The sequence below is a fragment of the Bufo gargarizans genome, chromosome 3 (genome assembly GCF_014858855.1).
Source record: "Bufo gargarizans isolate SCDJY-AF-19 chromosome 3, ASM1485885v1, whole genome shotgun sequence".
Taxonomy (NCBI): domain Eukaryota; kingdom Metazoa; phylum Chordata; class Amphibia; order Anura; family Bufonidae; genus Bufo; species Bufo gargarizans.
The window spans coordinates 49,405,584-49,420,284 of NC_058082.1; the positions used below are offsets into that span (position 1 = coordinate 49,405,584).

At 43.3% G+C, this 14,701-nt stretch overlaps 1 protein-coding gene across 1 annotated transcript in view; it reads left to right on the forward strand.

Annotated features, from left to right (window-relative positions):
* COG6 (component of oligomeric golgi complex 6) overlaps window positions 1-14,701 on the forward strand; it is a 152,540-nt gene that overhangs the window by 40,466 nt on the left and 97,373 nt on the right. Inside the window, 2 exon segments of the mRNA XM_044287377.1 lie at window positions 8,304-8,415; window positions 11,517-11,599. Coding sequence (XP_044143312.1) covers window positions 8,304-8,415; window positions 11,517-11,599 — 195 coding nt within the window.

A 14,701-nucleotide genomic window follows, 5' to 3' on the forward strand; every position in this document is an offset into this window, starting at 1 on the left:
GGGGTTCCTTCCAAAGGCAGTGTCTGACTTCCATAGAAACCAGGAGATAGTGCTACCTTTGTTCTGTTATAACCCGAAAAACCTAAGGGAGGAGGAATTTCATTCCCTAGATGTTAGGCGTGCTGCACTAAGATACCTTGAGGTGTCTAAAGAATTCAGAAAGGTTGACAACCTGCTCGTCCAGTTTGGAGGGAAGAATAAAGGGATGGCTGCCTCTAGGGCCTCCATCGCTAGGTGGATAAAACAAACTATCGATGACTGCTACCTACTTCAAAATCTTCAGTGTCCAGTTAAAGTTAGGGCCCATTCCACTAGGGCAGTCTCTTCATCCTATGCAGAAAAAACGGGTCTAAATTTGGAATAGATATGCAAAGCTGCGACCTGGTCCAACGTCCATACCTTCGTTAAGCATTATAGGCTTGACATGTCAGTATCTTCAGGTAGGATCTTCCTTTGGTAGGAAGGTCCTCAAAGCCATAGTTCCCCCCCCCCCCCCCTTAATTAGGTGATCTGGTACGTCTCCTATCTGCCGTCATGGTGGTGAAATGGGGAAAAAAACTGAATTGGGCTTACCGGTAATTCCTTTTCCATAAATCCAACATGATGGCACAAAATTCCCACCCAAAAAATAAATAAAAAGCGTAGTGTGCTTAAAGGGATTCTGTCATGACATTTGAGGCCTATAACCTAAACATATGGGCAGGTCCCTACTAATAACCTGAATCCGAAACTGTCCTTATTAAATGTGCCTGTGGCTCCATTAGCACATAAAACAGGTTTTTATAACCTGTCATTCACCTACCTAAGGGGACGTCGCTTCATACAGGGTGCCCAGGCTGCAGCCATCTCAGTCTGGTGCCCAGCGCCGCCTTCAATCTACTATGTGCCGTCATAGCGGATTCATGAAAAAAGAATTAGGCTACTTTCACACTTGCGTTCAGAACGGATCCATCTGCATTATATTGTTGAAAAAATTCTAAGTGTGAAAGTAGCTTCAGACGGATCCGTTTGAAAATTTTGCCATATTGTGTCAAATTCAAACGGATCCGTCCCCATTGACTTACATTGTAAATCTGGACAGATCCGTTTTCCTCCGCACGGCCAGGCGGACACCCGAACGCTGCAAGCAGCGTTCAGGTGCCCGCCTGCTGAGTGGAGGCCAAACGCTGCCAGACTGAGGCATTCTGAGCGGATCCGCATCCAAAAAAAAAATTAAAATGTGCAAAATAAAAGCCAGTGTCCCCCAAAGGTCTTTTTGTAGCAGAAATATATTTTAAAAAAATAACTTAAAAAAAATAAATAACCCTCCCACCAACCAAAACCATTACAATTATCACCCCATTCATGTGAAACTATACATATTGTATAATAAAATGATCCAACACATATAGGGAACTAATTATAATAATTTGCATATTTAAATAATGAGTAGCGATGAGCGAATGATGAGCTGATGTATTGGCTCTGATGAGCTGAAGTTATTACTTCGCAAAGTCTTGCGAGACTTCGCATAATAATTTCAGAAATTCAATTTATACTGTAAAAGAAAAACATTTCCCAAACTCTGGTTTGGTTCCAAGGTACCTCTTTTTTACAGTATAAATTAATTTCTGAAGTTATTATGCGAAGTAATGACTTCGGCTCATCAGAACCACTACATTCTGATACTGTACGGAGTTCCTGCTCCGTACAGTATTGGAACAAAGTTTTATGCAAATCGATGTCGGATGTTTCATTCGAAGTCGATTTCGCTCATTTCTACAATTTTTTATTTATTTATTTTTTTGTCATTTTTATTCAGTTTAACCCTAATAAAACTAAAAAAAATATATTAAAAAGCCCTGTTATGTAATAAAAAGCAACAAAAGTTATTTTGGTCGTCCAAATAATAGTGTTTGAACCATGTGCGCTAAATCTAAAAAAAGCGACTAATGACCAGGCCTGAAAAGGCCTTAAAGACCGAAGTGTTAACTAATAAGTGCTTTCCTGCCTAGTAGGCCTCATACACACGACCGTACCTTTTTCTTTTGGTCCGCAGGACACCAGCCATGTGTGTTCTGCATTTTGCACACGGAGTGCTGTCTGCATCTTTTGCGGCCCCGTTGAAGTGAATGGGTCCGCATCCAAGCCGCATAAAAAAAATAAAATAAATGCGGCTCAGATGCGGACTAAGACAATGGCCTTCAGGGAAAATGTTTACTGGTTATTGCAGGGCACCTACAGTATATCTGGGGGTGCAGGAGGTGGTAAGAACCAGTGAGCGCTGTCCTCTGCAGTGAAGTAAACGCTTATTTGTGGATAGGCGGCAGGAAGGAAATGTCGCCACTTAAAGGAGTTTCCCAGTTAAAATGATTTCTAACAAGTTCCTGCAGCATGGCCCCTGACACAGAATATTCCTACATCTTCCGGTCCCGGAGCACCTCTCCAGCAAATGACTGACTTTAGCGGTGAAACGCTGCTTGTGGCCACATCACCGCTGAGGCCAGTCATTGGCTGGAGCAGTACAAGTGACTATGTCCATATCCAACCGGATGTAAACAGCGCGGGGACCGGAAGATGGAGACAGCGGGAGCTGCAGGGAGCAGGAAAGTATGAATCTTCTGTTTCAGGCCCATGCTGCAGGAACGTGTTAAAAGGACAATTACTGGGAACAAGTGTTCATAGGAAGGCTCATTCCTGATATCTGGCCGGTATAATCGTGCCGCTGATCAGCCGATAAACAAGGAATCACTCGTTTGTCGGCTGATTTGCATATTTTATCAGGATAAGTGAATGAGGGAGGAATAACTGTGATCGCTACGATCATTCCTCCTCATTCACTTTGCATTAGCCTGTGTAATAGCAAACAAGCACTTTTTTGGCGGCCCCTTGAAATAGTGCGATGTGACAATGCGGCCCCACAGACAAAAGAAGGTTGTGCACCCCTGCTTTAGGGCTTGGTGTAACTTGTGTTGTACATGAAGGAGTTCCTGAGTCCCTGGTATACTTCCATTACATGAGCAGTTCTCCGTCTTTCCTGGAGCCCATGGAGAGACACTTGATTTCCCCTGCGGTGGATCAATAATAATTTAGCAAATGTAAGAAACGTCTCCTTTCTGATGGTTTCCGCGCAGTATTCCATCTGATTTACTGACCCTTAACAATTCTGCGGCTTCTACCAGTTCAAGTCCCCTCAAAGGCCGCGTCGGCCCCCATCGCTGGGTAAATCGATTATTACATAGTGAGATTACTAGCTCGCTTACATCAGGTTTTATTAATGGCATCTTGTTAGTTTTAGTTCTCACCGTCGTTTCTATTCTGATTATTTACGGGGTTATGAAATAATTCTGAAAAATGAATCAGGCGTGCAGCGTCGGCATGGGCAAGCTACAGGGCATGAATTAAAGTCACTTTGGGCCCCATTGTGTTGCTGCCGGTGAACAGGCCCCTGTTGTACTCTTAGTGATTGAAAATGGACTATGGTTTTCCCGACAGCAGGAGAGCACTTGGAGCGGAATCCGGTTACCATGGAAACAAGTGAGCAGGGGAGCGGGCTGTTATTAGGACCCTCCTGAGATCAGAAAGCAGGACTGTGCCAAGAAACATTCCCATGATCTGCCACCTTTGTCTTCCTGGGGCACGTCTTAACTTTTCAATGGGACTTTTGTTCCCCCTCTTTATATGCATAATTATGAGGCAGGGAAGCTCTGCAAGCGACTGCTGCAAGGAGGAGAAGTAGGAAACTTTATTACTACTACTATTGTGGCTTTTATAATACATTTTTATGATCATCGATTTGCTAATAAATACTAAATTTGATAGGCGAGAGACATTCATGATATCTGATGACTTTTCCCGGATGTTGTGATTCTTTATACTTTACCCCTAAGGTACGGTGTTTGCATTTTTTATTTATATGTTTTTTATTTGTCTTATTATAAAATTCCTTTACTCTGGCATCTTGCCCAAGTGATTGAAAAAAATATCTGTGCTGGTTTTAAAGGGAGTCTGTGACCTCCAAAATCAATCTCAAAGTAAGTATACAGCCATGGAGGGTAGGTGTCCCAAAATATAACCATACCTTTCTTGTAAAAATCCCATCCTCTAATCCTGGGAAATGTTTCCTTTTATGCAAATAAGATTTTCAGTGCACCCTGGTTGGGTCCGTTCAGTGCACTTGTCTTCCCTTGTGTTATCGCTACAGATTTTTAAATCTCAGGGACTGTCAATGAAACAAGAGGGGGTGGGGGTGGAGGGGTTTGTGCGTGTGTGGGGGGGTTACTGAGGGTGCAGTAGTTCACTTAAAAGATATGGACACCTTTTTGTAAAAAAAAAAATATATATTTACACTAAATTAATTTATTTTGTGGAGAAAATAATTTCTCAAATTGGTTCTATTTATCTTTTTTCGTTTTTGTTCTACAGCCTGCTGTGCTTACTATGCACAGCAGGCTGAGTTTACAGAGAATCCTTCATCTGACAGATTTTCTGTTACTCCATCTGAGTGCACACAGGAGCGCACACTGTCTCCCTCTCCCATGGGCATGTGGTAGAGCTGTGTATGTAATATGTATATAGTAGTGTCAGGTGGGGGCGCTGTGTATGTAATATGTATATAGTAGTGTCAGGTGGGGGCGCTGTGTATGGCAGCAGTGGTCTTATGTCTACTGTATGATTTTGGATAAATGTAAAATTGTTTACATTTATTTCTGCATGGGAGACTAGCAATAGTTTCCCTGCAGAAATATCAGACTCGTGGGCCTATGCATTATATATATATATATATATATATATATATATATATATATATATATATATGTGTTACTGCAGAATTTGTACTCCTCCTTGGCTAAAAATACTCCTCAAAATTGTTAAGAGGAGTATTTTTACTCTTCTGGAAAAAGTGTTGCGCGACCTCTGCGTCGGATGTAACATTCGGCTGACAGTCTGCTTCAAACTGTACAGTGTACTGCAGTGTATTGTAGAGGCATCAGACCCAATGGATCTTCAAGAACCAAGTGGGTCGGAGTCAAAAAAGTAAAAAAAAAAAGTGGAAACAAAGTAAAAAGTAAAAAAAAAATCTAGCTTCTTCCTGTATCCGCAAATATAATTGTTTAAAAATGTCAAAAATAGAAAACACTAAACAGGTTTGGTTAGCCGCGTCCGTAACGACCTGATCTATAAAAGGATAACATACTTTTACCGCACGGCAAACGCCATAAAAAAAAAAAAAAAAAGAAGAAACTATGATGGAATTGCAATTTGCCCACCGCATTTTCCACAAAATGGTATAAAAAGTGATCAAGAGTCATGTGTACCCCAAAATAGTACCAATCAAACAGTCATTTCATCCCGCAAAAAATGAGCCCCCTATGAACCTAAGACAATTGCTAAAAAAAAAATAAAAAAAAATAAAATATGGCTTTCAGAAAATATACACACTAAAACATCACCGCGTCCGCACATCCTGCTGTATAAAAATATCACATGCGCTAACCAGTCTGGTGAACGCTGTAAAAAAATAAATAATAGTTATACATTTTTTTAAATAATTTTTAGCACCTTGATATCACAAAGTGTAATAACAAGCAATCAAAAATTCATATGTCCCCTAAAATGGTAACAATCAAACCGTCATCTCATACGCAAGAAATGAGACCCTACCTAAGACAATCACCCCAAAAAATAAATAATAAAAAAAAATGGCTTTAAGAAAATGGAAACACAAAAATGTTTTTTGTTTTTTCTCCCAAAAAAATTGGGGTGAATCCAAAATAAAAAATTAAAATAAAATGGACATATAAGGTATCGCCGCGTCGTTACGACCTGCTCTATAAAAATATCACATTATCTACTGTCAGGTGAACACTGTAAATAAAACTAAAAATAAAAGCTGTGCCAGAACAGCCAATTTTGGGTTATCTTGCCTCACAAAGAGTTAAATTTATATATATAAATATTTTATCACACACAATGTACAGCTACCTCTAGCAAAAGATTTCTATACTGCAGGAATAACCCTAATATATATATATATATATATATATATATATATATATATATATATATATATATATATATATATATATATATATATATATATATATTAATCTCTAGCTCTCTATCAGCACATCAGGCCAAATATCAATATGGAGGTGCAAGCCAATGGATCCGGCAAAAAAAATTCAGGACAATATAAGAATTTAAAAAGATGGCAGCACTCTCACAAAAAATGAGTAAAAATAAATACACTTTTATTCACCTCTGTGGTCGCAACTAAGGATGAGCGAACATGTGTTTCAAGTTTGTCGTACAAGGTTCGGGTTATGTAAGAATTCAGTTATGGATTCTGCTACCACGTACCATAACTAAGGGTCCATTCACACGTCCGCATAATAGGTTTGTATCCGTTTCACAATTTTGCAGAAGGGGTGTGTATCCATTCATTTTCAATGGGGCCGCAAAAGATGTGGACAGCACCACCATGTGCTGTCCGCATCCGCACTTCCGTTCCGCGGCCCTGCAAAAAAAACAGAGCATGTCCTATTCTTGTCCGCAGCCACGGATAAGAATAGGCATTTCTATTATAGTGCCGGCCATGTGCGGCCTGCAAAATGCGGAACACGCATGGCTGGTGTCCTTGTTTTGCGGATACGCAATTTGTGGTCTGCAAAACAGTTGCGGACGTGTGACTGGACTCTTATTGTCGATGGTAGCGGAATCCATAACGGAATTCTTGGATAACCTGAACCTTGTACGGCGAACTTGTCGCAACATTTTAGCTCATAGCTTGAAAAGAGACTCTGTGAATGAACTGCAAACATTGCGACCACAGGGGTGAATAAAGTGTGTGTGTGTGTATGTATGTATGTATATATATATGTATGTATGTATGTATGTGTGTATATATATATATATATATATATATATATATATATATATATATATATATATATATATATATATATATATATATATATATATATATATATATATATATATATATATTTTCTCTCAAACGAGGGGGGGGGGCAGCCTGGGTGAAAACGGGGATATGTCCAGGTTCAGAGCAACCCCTTTAATACGGGGATATGTCCGGACAACCCCTTTAATAGATCAGCCCCACCCACTGTGTACTGACAGTTTGTTTGTTTTCAGAGAACATATATTTCAGAATCAAAGGATTTCAGAATCAAGAAAAAGATGGTTATGTTTGGGTGGGACTTGCCATACACTGCGATATGCGTACACAGTGGTGGTCTTTACCACTGTGCAATTGCGCGGGGCCCCCTGACGGGTGGCACCGCAGCGTTCAACTGTATCAGCATCCTAAGGACAGAGATACAGTGGTGGACAGACAGATTGTTGGGTAAATAGAGCCCTATGGCATATACACCAGACGAGGAGCTCGAGCACTGTCAGTACGGAGCCTAGGTTCATGTTCTGTGTGCATAATAGGCATCCGATGCATTGTAATATTCACTAATCAGACTTCTCAGCCAAATTAAGAGAATGTTCCAGAAGACTACCAATATGGCCGGTATTGCTTTTCTGTTAGGGTTATCATGCAGCAAATACACTTCTTGTAAAGTTCTTAATAAACACGGCTAGATAGATTTTACATTAATCGGCTATTAAATACTTCTCTGAAGACCGTGGGAGCTGACACTCCACTCAGAAAGCTGTAATTAAAAACTAGTGAAGGGCACGTTGACGGAAGATGGCGAAGTAACTTTCACTTCATTAAATGTACTTCGAATCATGTTCTGATTTATTTTTATTTATTTTTTTATCAAGGAGACCGTAAACCTGGAGGATTGTAGAGAGTCGATAATGATAATGTTGTACTGCCACCTAGTGTCGGCTTACTAAAAGGCATTCTAAGACCATCTTCACATATACAGTAGCAGTTGTGCCGGGCCAGCGGTTTTAGGTCATGAGGTGGACACAACTGATATAAGTGTATGTGCACAGATCCAACGTCTATAGGCTGAAGATGTTGTGTGCAGCGTCTTTCTATCCAGCGCTATTTGACATTGGGCGTCATCAGTGATGCACCGGATGAATATGAAGGATCCCACAGAAAGCTGTGGCTTCAGTTCTCCTCTAGCGTTTTCTGCACCATGCCCGAGGGATGCAGTAGTGTGTAAGAATCTGGTCCCTGGTCTCCAGAAAGCTCAGGTTTGACTGTACTTTGCATCGTTAGTTGCAATCATTTGCATTTCTTGTACGTGTTGGATGTACTAAGTTGTTGCAGCAGAAAGCAAAAATAATCCGCATATGTTTAAAAAAAAAGTTGTGTTATCTTCATTATTATTTTTCAGCCAACGATTAGAAATTCGAGCCCAGGTTGCAAATGCTTTCTTAGAAAAGTTTCAACTTACTTCTGATGAAATGAATATACATCGAGGAACTCACGAAGGACCCTTAACAGAGGTAAAAAGTTAAATTATTAACTTATGTTATTTGCTTATGTAGCGCTGACGTATTCCACAGACATTATGGTTACACTGTCCCCAGAGGGGCTCACAATCTAGATTTCCTATAGGTATGCGTTTGGCGTGTGGGAGGCACGGGGGGTTGGGGGGGGGGGGGGCGGGGGGGACATAGAAACTTCACAAAGATGTTCTTGGTCAGATTCAGACTTACCAGTGCTAACCACTGAGCCACCATGCTGCCCATTATGAATAGTAATAATTAAGAGCTCCGCTGTATTATATATAATATATCTACTGCTTTGGATGAGGTTCTTCTGTCAGCTCTTGCCTTATATTAGTAGTATTTTTGTGAGCTGCCTCTGCACAGAGAAGCACGGCAGACAGCACAATTCTGTACAGCAGAAACAAGTATTCTGACATGTACCCACCTGGCACATACCAAAGGACTTTTGGGTTGGTTTCATGGGAGTTTTCTGGGTGCACATGGCAAATGGACACTGCAATCACTACACTGGCATACGTTAAGAGCATTTCACAATATAGGACAGATGCCACTGCGTAGGCATACAGTGGCATCCATCCTGCTAGGCTCCAGTATACTTTAAAAAAGAGAGAAAGTAAAGCGCTTAAATATTGATTTTAGTGTTTTTTTTTTTTTGTTTTTTTTTTTCGTTCCATCATATATTATGCTTACTGAGCGTGTTCTTCAAGAAGACAGTTTGGATGTTTTGTAACATCATTCGCAGGCCATACAAAATTCTCAACTTAAAAATTTGACAGTTATATTTGGTCTAACATATAATTGACTTGAGGGTAAGTTGCAGAAATTGCTCTTAAATAAAAAATCTAGAGCGCTGTATTTTTGCAGCACAAAATGGCGCCTGCACTTTGTTACCGTATTTTTCGCCCCATAAGACCCCCCCCCCCTGCGTCTTATGAAGCGAATACTAATGAGCGCTTCCATTATGGAAGCGCTCATTAGTACCGGAGGACCAGGAAGCCGTGAAGTCTCTGTACTCACTGCTTTCTGGTCCTCGGCTGTATGCTGTGAAGGCTGTGCACAGCGTGAGGGTGCTCTGTGACCTCACACTGTGCGCGCCAGTTCACAGCACAGCCAACAGCAGGAGGAACAGGATTGCTATGTTAGGAGCGGCAGCGTCCAGGAGCAGGAGAGGTAAGTGGGTTTTATATTTTGTGATCCGAGACAGAATTATTATGGTTGGGGGCTGCTCACATACGGCTGGGGGCTGATGGGAGTCTCATCTGAGGTCTGATTGGGGGTCATTCACATTGGGGTCTGATCTCAGGTCTTAACATTGGGGGTCTGATTGGGGCTGTGAGCTGAGGTCTGAATAACATTGGGGGTCTGATGGGGGCTCTGAGCTGAGGTCTGAATAACATTGGGGGTCTGAATGGGGCTGTGAGCTGAGGTCTGAATAACATTGAGGGGTCTGATTGCTGATCTGAGGTCTAATGAAAAATATTTTTTTCTTATTGTTCTCCTCTAAAACCTAGGTGCGTCTTATGGGCCGGTGCGTCTTATAGGGCGTAGATTATGGTACATATATTACAGGTGTCATTTTGACCACACCTAGCAGTCTAATTTTTTATTTCAGAATGTTACATATTTAGTTCTTTATTTGGCATTAATGGCAGCCAAGCTCATCCCAGAGGGGTCCAAAGAGGGGTTCACCCAGCTTTCACTCTCCCTGCCACTGTCCCTTTCTCAGCCTTAGATCTCGCCTCCATCAGCCTCCTATCAGACCCCCCCAGCCTACATCAGCCTTAGATCAGACTTCCATCACACCTCTCAGCCTCAGCTCACACCCCGATCAGACCCTCCCTAGCCTCAGTTCACACCCCGATCAGAACCCCCAGCCTCAGCTCACACCCCGATCAGACCTCTCAGCCTCAGCTCACACCCCGATCAGACCCTCCCTAGCCTCAGCTCACACCCCGATCAGACCCTCCCTAGCCTCAGCTCACACCCCGATCAGACCCTCCCTAGCCTCAGCTCACACCCCGATCAGACCCTCCCTAGCCTCAGCTCACACCCCGATCAGACCCTCCCTAGCCTCAGCTCACACCCCGATCAGACCCTCCCTAGCCTCAGCTCACACCCCGATCAGACCCTCCCTAGCCTCAGCTCACACCCCGATCAGACCCTCCCTAGCCTCAGCTCACACCCCGATCAGACCCTCCCTAGCCTCAGCTCACACCCCGATCAGACCCTCCCTAGCCTCAGCTCACACCCCGATCAGACCCTCCCTAGCCTCAGCTCACACCCCGATCAGACCCTCCCTAGCCTCAGCTCACACCCCGATCAGACCCTCCCTAGCCTCAGCTCACACCCCGATCAGACCCTCCCTAGCCTCAGCTCACACCCCGATCAGACCCTCCCTAGCCTCAGCTCACACCCCGATCAGACCCTCCCTAGCCTCAGCTCACACCCCGATCAGACCCTCCCTAGCCTCAGCTCACACCCCGATCAGACCCTCCCTAGCCTCCATTAGCCTCAGACATTTAAAATAAATAAACTTGCCTCTCCAGCTCCGGACAGTGCTACCTCTTGGTAGATTCACTTACCCTCCCTGGTCTTCTTCCCGCCACGCTGTACTGTGACCTGACACCACACAGCGTCAGGTCAAAGTGCGCGTCTACGTGCACTGCGTCCTGACACTGTGGCTGGAAGAAGGCCAGAGAGGGTGAGGACAGCCAGTGCAGTTCTCGCCTTCCTGTGCCTCCCACATGCTAATGACCGCTTCCATAATGGATGCGGCCCATGTGCCGGAGGTTCCCCACCCCTGCTCTAGAAGAACACACGATTTTGGGTGGTCGTCTTAAGCAGATGTTACTGTATGTAATAGCTGTTAAAGGGGTACTAAGCTGTTTCCTTACCTCTTAAGGGGCTATGTAGGGCTGCTGCACACATTCTGAATCTAGGCCATTGCTTCAAGCAGCAGATATGTGATGGTCCCGGCAGTCATGTTGATAAATCTTCAGGCTGGAATGCCACTTTAATAATGTATATTATAATACCAATTTAATAATAATAATTACATCAGTTTGTAACCATGTGTCTGTTTTCTACATTTTAAGGATTTTTTCAAGGTACTGACAAAAGTTAAGCAAATTCACAACGATGTAAAACTGCTTCTGCGAACAAACCAGCAAACTGCCGGGTAAGTTGTGGATTTACAACTGATGGCCTCATTTGCTGGTCCGGGTGTTGCTTGCACATGGATAGATAAAGGGATTTTCTGGGAGTTCGATATTGATGGCCTATTCTCAGGAATAGCTGATCATCGGGGTCTGACATCCACCATCCCATCCAATCAGCTGTTGTAAGAGGCTGCAGCACTATGGTCATCTCATCGAGCACAGCGCTGTACATTGCATAGTGGCTGTGCTTGGTACTGCAACCCAGGTCCATTCACGTGAATGGGATTGAGCTGCACACAGGCTATGTGACAAATGAACGTGATGTCACTGGCCTAGGAAAAGGCTGCCGCACAGATTTGCCGGGAGTCGGACCTCCACCAATCATATATTGATCATCTTTTTTGCAAGTAAGCCATCAATAATCTACTCCCAGAAAGCCGCTTTAAAAGGAGTTTGTCACCAGTTTATGCTGCCCTATCCGAGGTGACACACCCTGAACATAATGCTGGGTCACTTACTTGAATTGACTGAATAGATTTGCCTGTGTCTGTATTGAGCATCCCCAGCGCAAGGTTCCACTGGAGTCCTCTCAATACACTGCACTGCAATGGTGGGGGTCCTCATAAGCTCCCAGTCCTTCCCATCCCCCTTCCGTGCCACTGATTGACAGCTCTTAGCCAGCAGTGAGGTGGCAGGGAGAGTGGGGAGCTCATCAGTATGGGGGTCTCCTGAGCTTGTGCTCTGTATTCGGCCGACTCCAGCACTCTGGGGCTGTTCAGTACAGATTTTATAAAAATCACTAGGTCAGTTAAGCCAGCGCTTTGCTCAGAGTTTCCCCCTAAAATCACACTTCCATTACTTAAAATGATGGCATATTGCTAGGATATGACATCTCTTCATGATTGCGAGGCTTTGATTGCTGGAACCCCTACAGACCCTTAGAATTAAGGGGACACAGGGGATGCAGTGCTAACACCCACTTGATCTCAGTTATACTGGGGGTCTCGACAGTCAGACCCTCACTGAACGGAAAGTGATGGCGTATCCTAGCGATATCAATTTCTGTGATCAAAATAACTTTTTGAGGGGTCACTACAATTCCCTTTTCATGCCTAATATATCAGCTGCGAATTGCTGCAGGGAGCACATTGAGAGGCAACCGGACATCACCTGAGCAGTCTCGTAAGACCTGTACATGACCCACTTCAAGCGTCGTATGGAGACCTCCGCTGTGCTGCTCTCTTTTTTTCCAGTAACATTACTTCCATTCTCCCCTGTATTCTCTGTTAGAAGATCTATTGCTACCTGGTCATTGATTTATATGAAGTGGCCTCTTGTAATGCCACATTCCTCCTGCAGTGGGCGCTTGCCTGTAGTAACAGTCACAGGTTTACGAGATGCTCATCTATGATACCACTTTCTGCAGGGCCCATGTGATGAGGTATTGCTTCAGGTGCAGCAGAACCGCCATGGATGCAGTATGGATGTGATGTACAAAGCATTTCTTATTGAAACTCTCAGAACTGTGGCTCTATTTTTCACACCATAAGGCTACGCGCACACATGTTTTTTTCGGTCCGCAAATAGCGGATCCGTGTTCTTGTTTTTTTTACATCCACAGCCGTTCCGTTTGTCCGCACATTTTGTAGGTTGTGTTTCCGTGTGTCTTCAGTTTTGAAGGCTGTAATTCTTGAAATTTAATATATACAGGTTTATTATATAAATTTAATATATATAAATTTAATATATATATACAGCAACCATCCGCAAAAAAACTGGATGCGGATAACATACGGATGGCTTCCGTTGGTCATCTGCAATTTTTTTGCGGACCCATTGACTTCAATGGGTCCGCAAAACGTTTATTGCGGACAAGAATAGGACATGCAATACTTTTTTGCGGACGGGAAACACAGATAGCGGACGCGGAAAACAAATGGTTGACTACACCGCAATTTTAACAGCTCCATAGAAATGCATGGGTAACCATCAGATCAGCCCAAAAAAAAACGGAACTGACGCAGAGAAAAACAACTGTCGTGTGAATGTAGCCTAACTTTGCAGATTTCACACTTAAGTTATACAGGGAAAGATGAAGCAGTCCATCATTGCAAGGACCTGCCAAACGGTGCCCCATGTCTCACCCTGGGATGAGTGAGAGGTTGCGCTCAGATCTTTTATTTTTTTGCTCTTTATTTAGACTTTAATCATTAAAATGGTTTTGCAGTCAAACAAGTCATTCGGCATCAATTTCACTTTTAAGCTGTGCACAATGTCTGTTAGGGTTAAAGAATGCCCTCCATATAATGCCCATACCTTTTGCTGCTAGAACCGACCCTGCAATCTTGAGAGAACCATCTTTTAGTCTCTATGCAAATTAGCTTACAAGTGCCACCACACCGAGTGCGAGTGGCTTGTGTGCATTATAGCTCCAGCCCTTTTCCGTCCATGAGTCTTCTTCTCTTGCTTGATTCTTAGGGCCAGGCTTCCTCCACGTCCTTACTCCTGACCTTGAGAGAGGCACTGGGAGTGGATTGGGCCTGACCTATGGTGCACTGAGCAGCTCAGGTCTACCCTTGGTGCACTCAAGAGCTAATTTTCATGTAGTTTAAGGGTCCATTCACACGTCTGCAAAATGGGTCTGCATCCGTTCCACAATTGTGTGGACCCATTCATTTTCAATGGGGCTGAAATGTGCTGTCCGTATTCGCAGTTCCGTTTCGCAAAAAATAGAACATGTCCTATTCTTGTCCACAATTGTTCAGAACGGATCCGTTTGTATTCTCTTTAAAGTCAATGTATTCTCTTTAAAGTCAATTTTCTCTTGAAAGTCAATGGAGGACGGATCCGTTTTCTATTGTGCCAGATTGTGTCATTGAAAACGTGCCCATTGACTTACATTGTGTGTCAGGACGGATCCATTTAGCTCAGTTTCGTCAGACGGACACCGCTGCAAGCAGCGTTTTGGTGTCCGCCTCCAAAGCGGAATGGAGGCAAACTGATGCATTCTGACCGGATCCTTATCCATTCAGAATGCATTGGAGCTGAACTGATCCGTTTTGGACCGCTTGTGAGAACCCATGACGGATCTCAAAAACGGAAAGCCAAAACGCGAGTGTGAA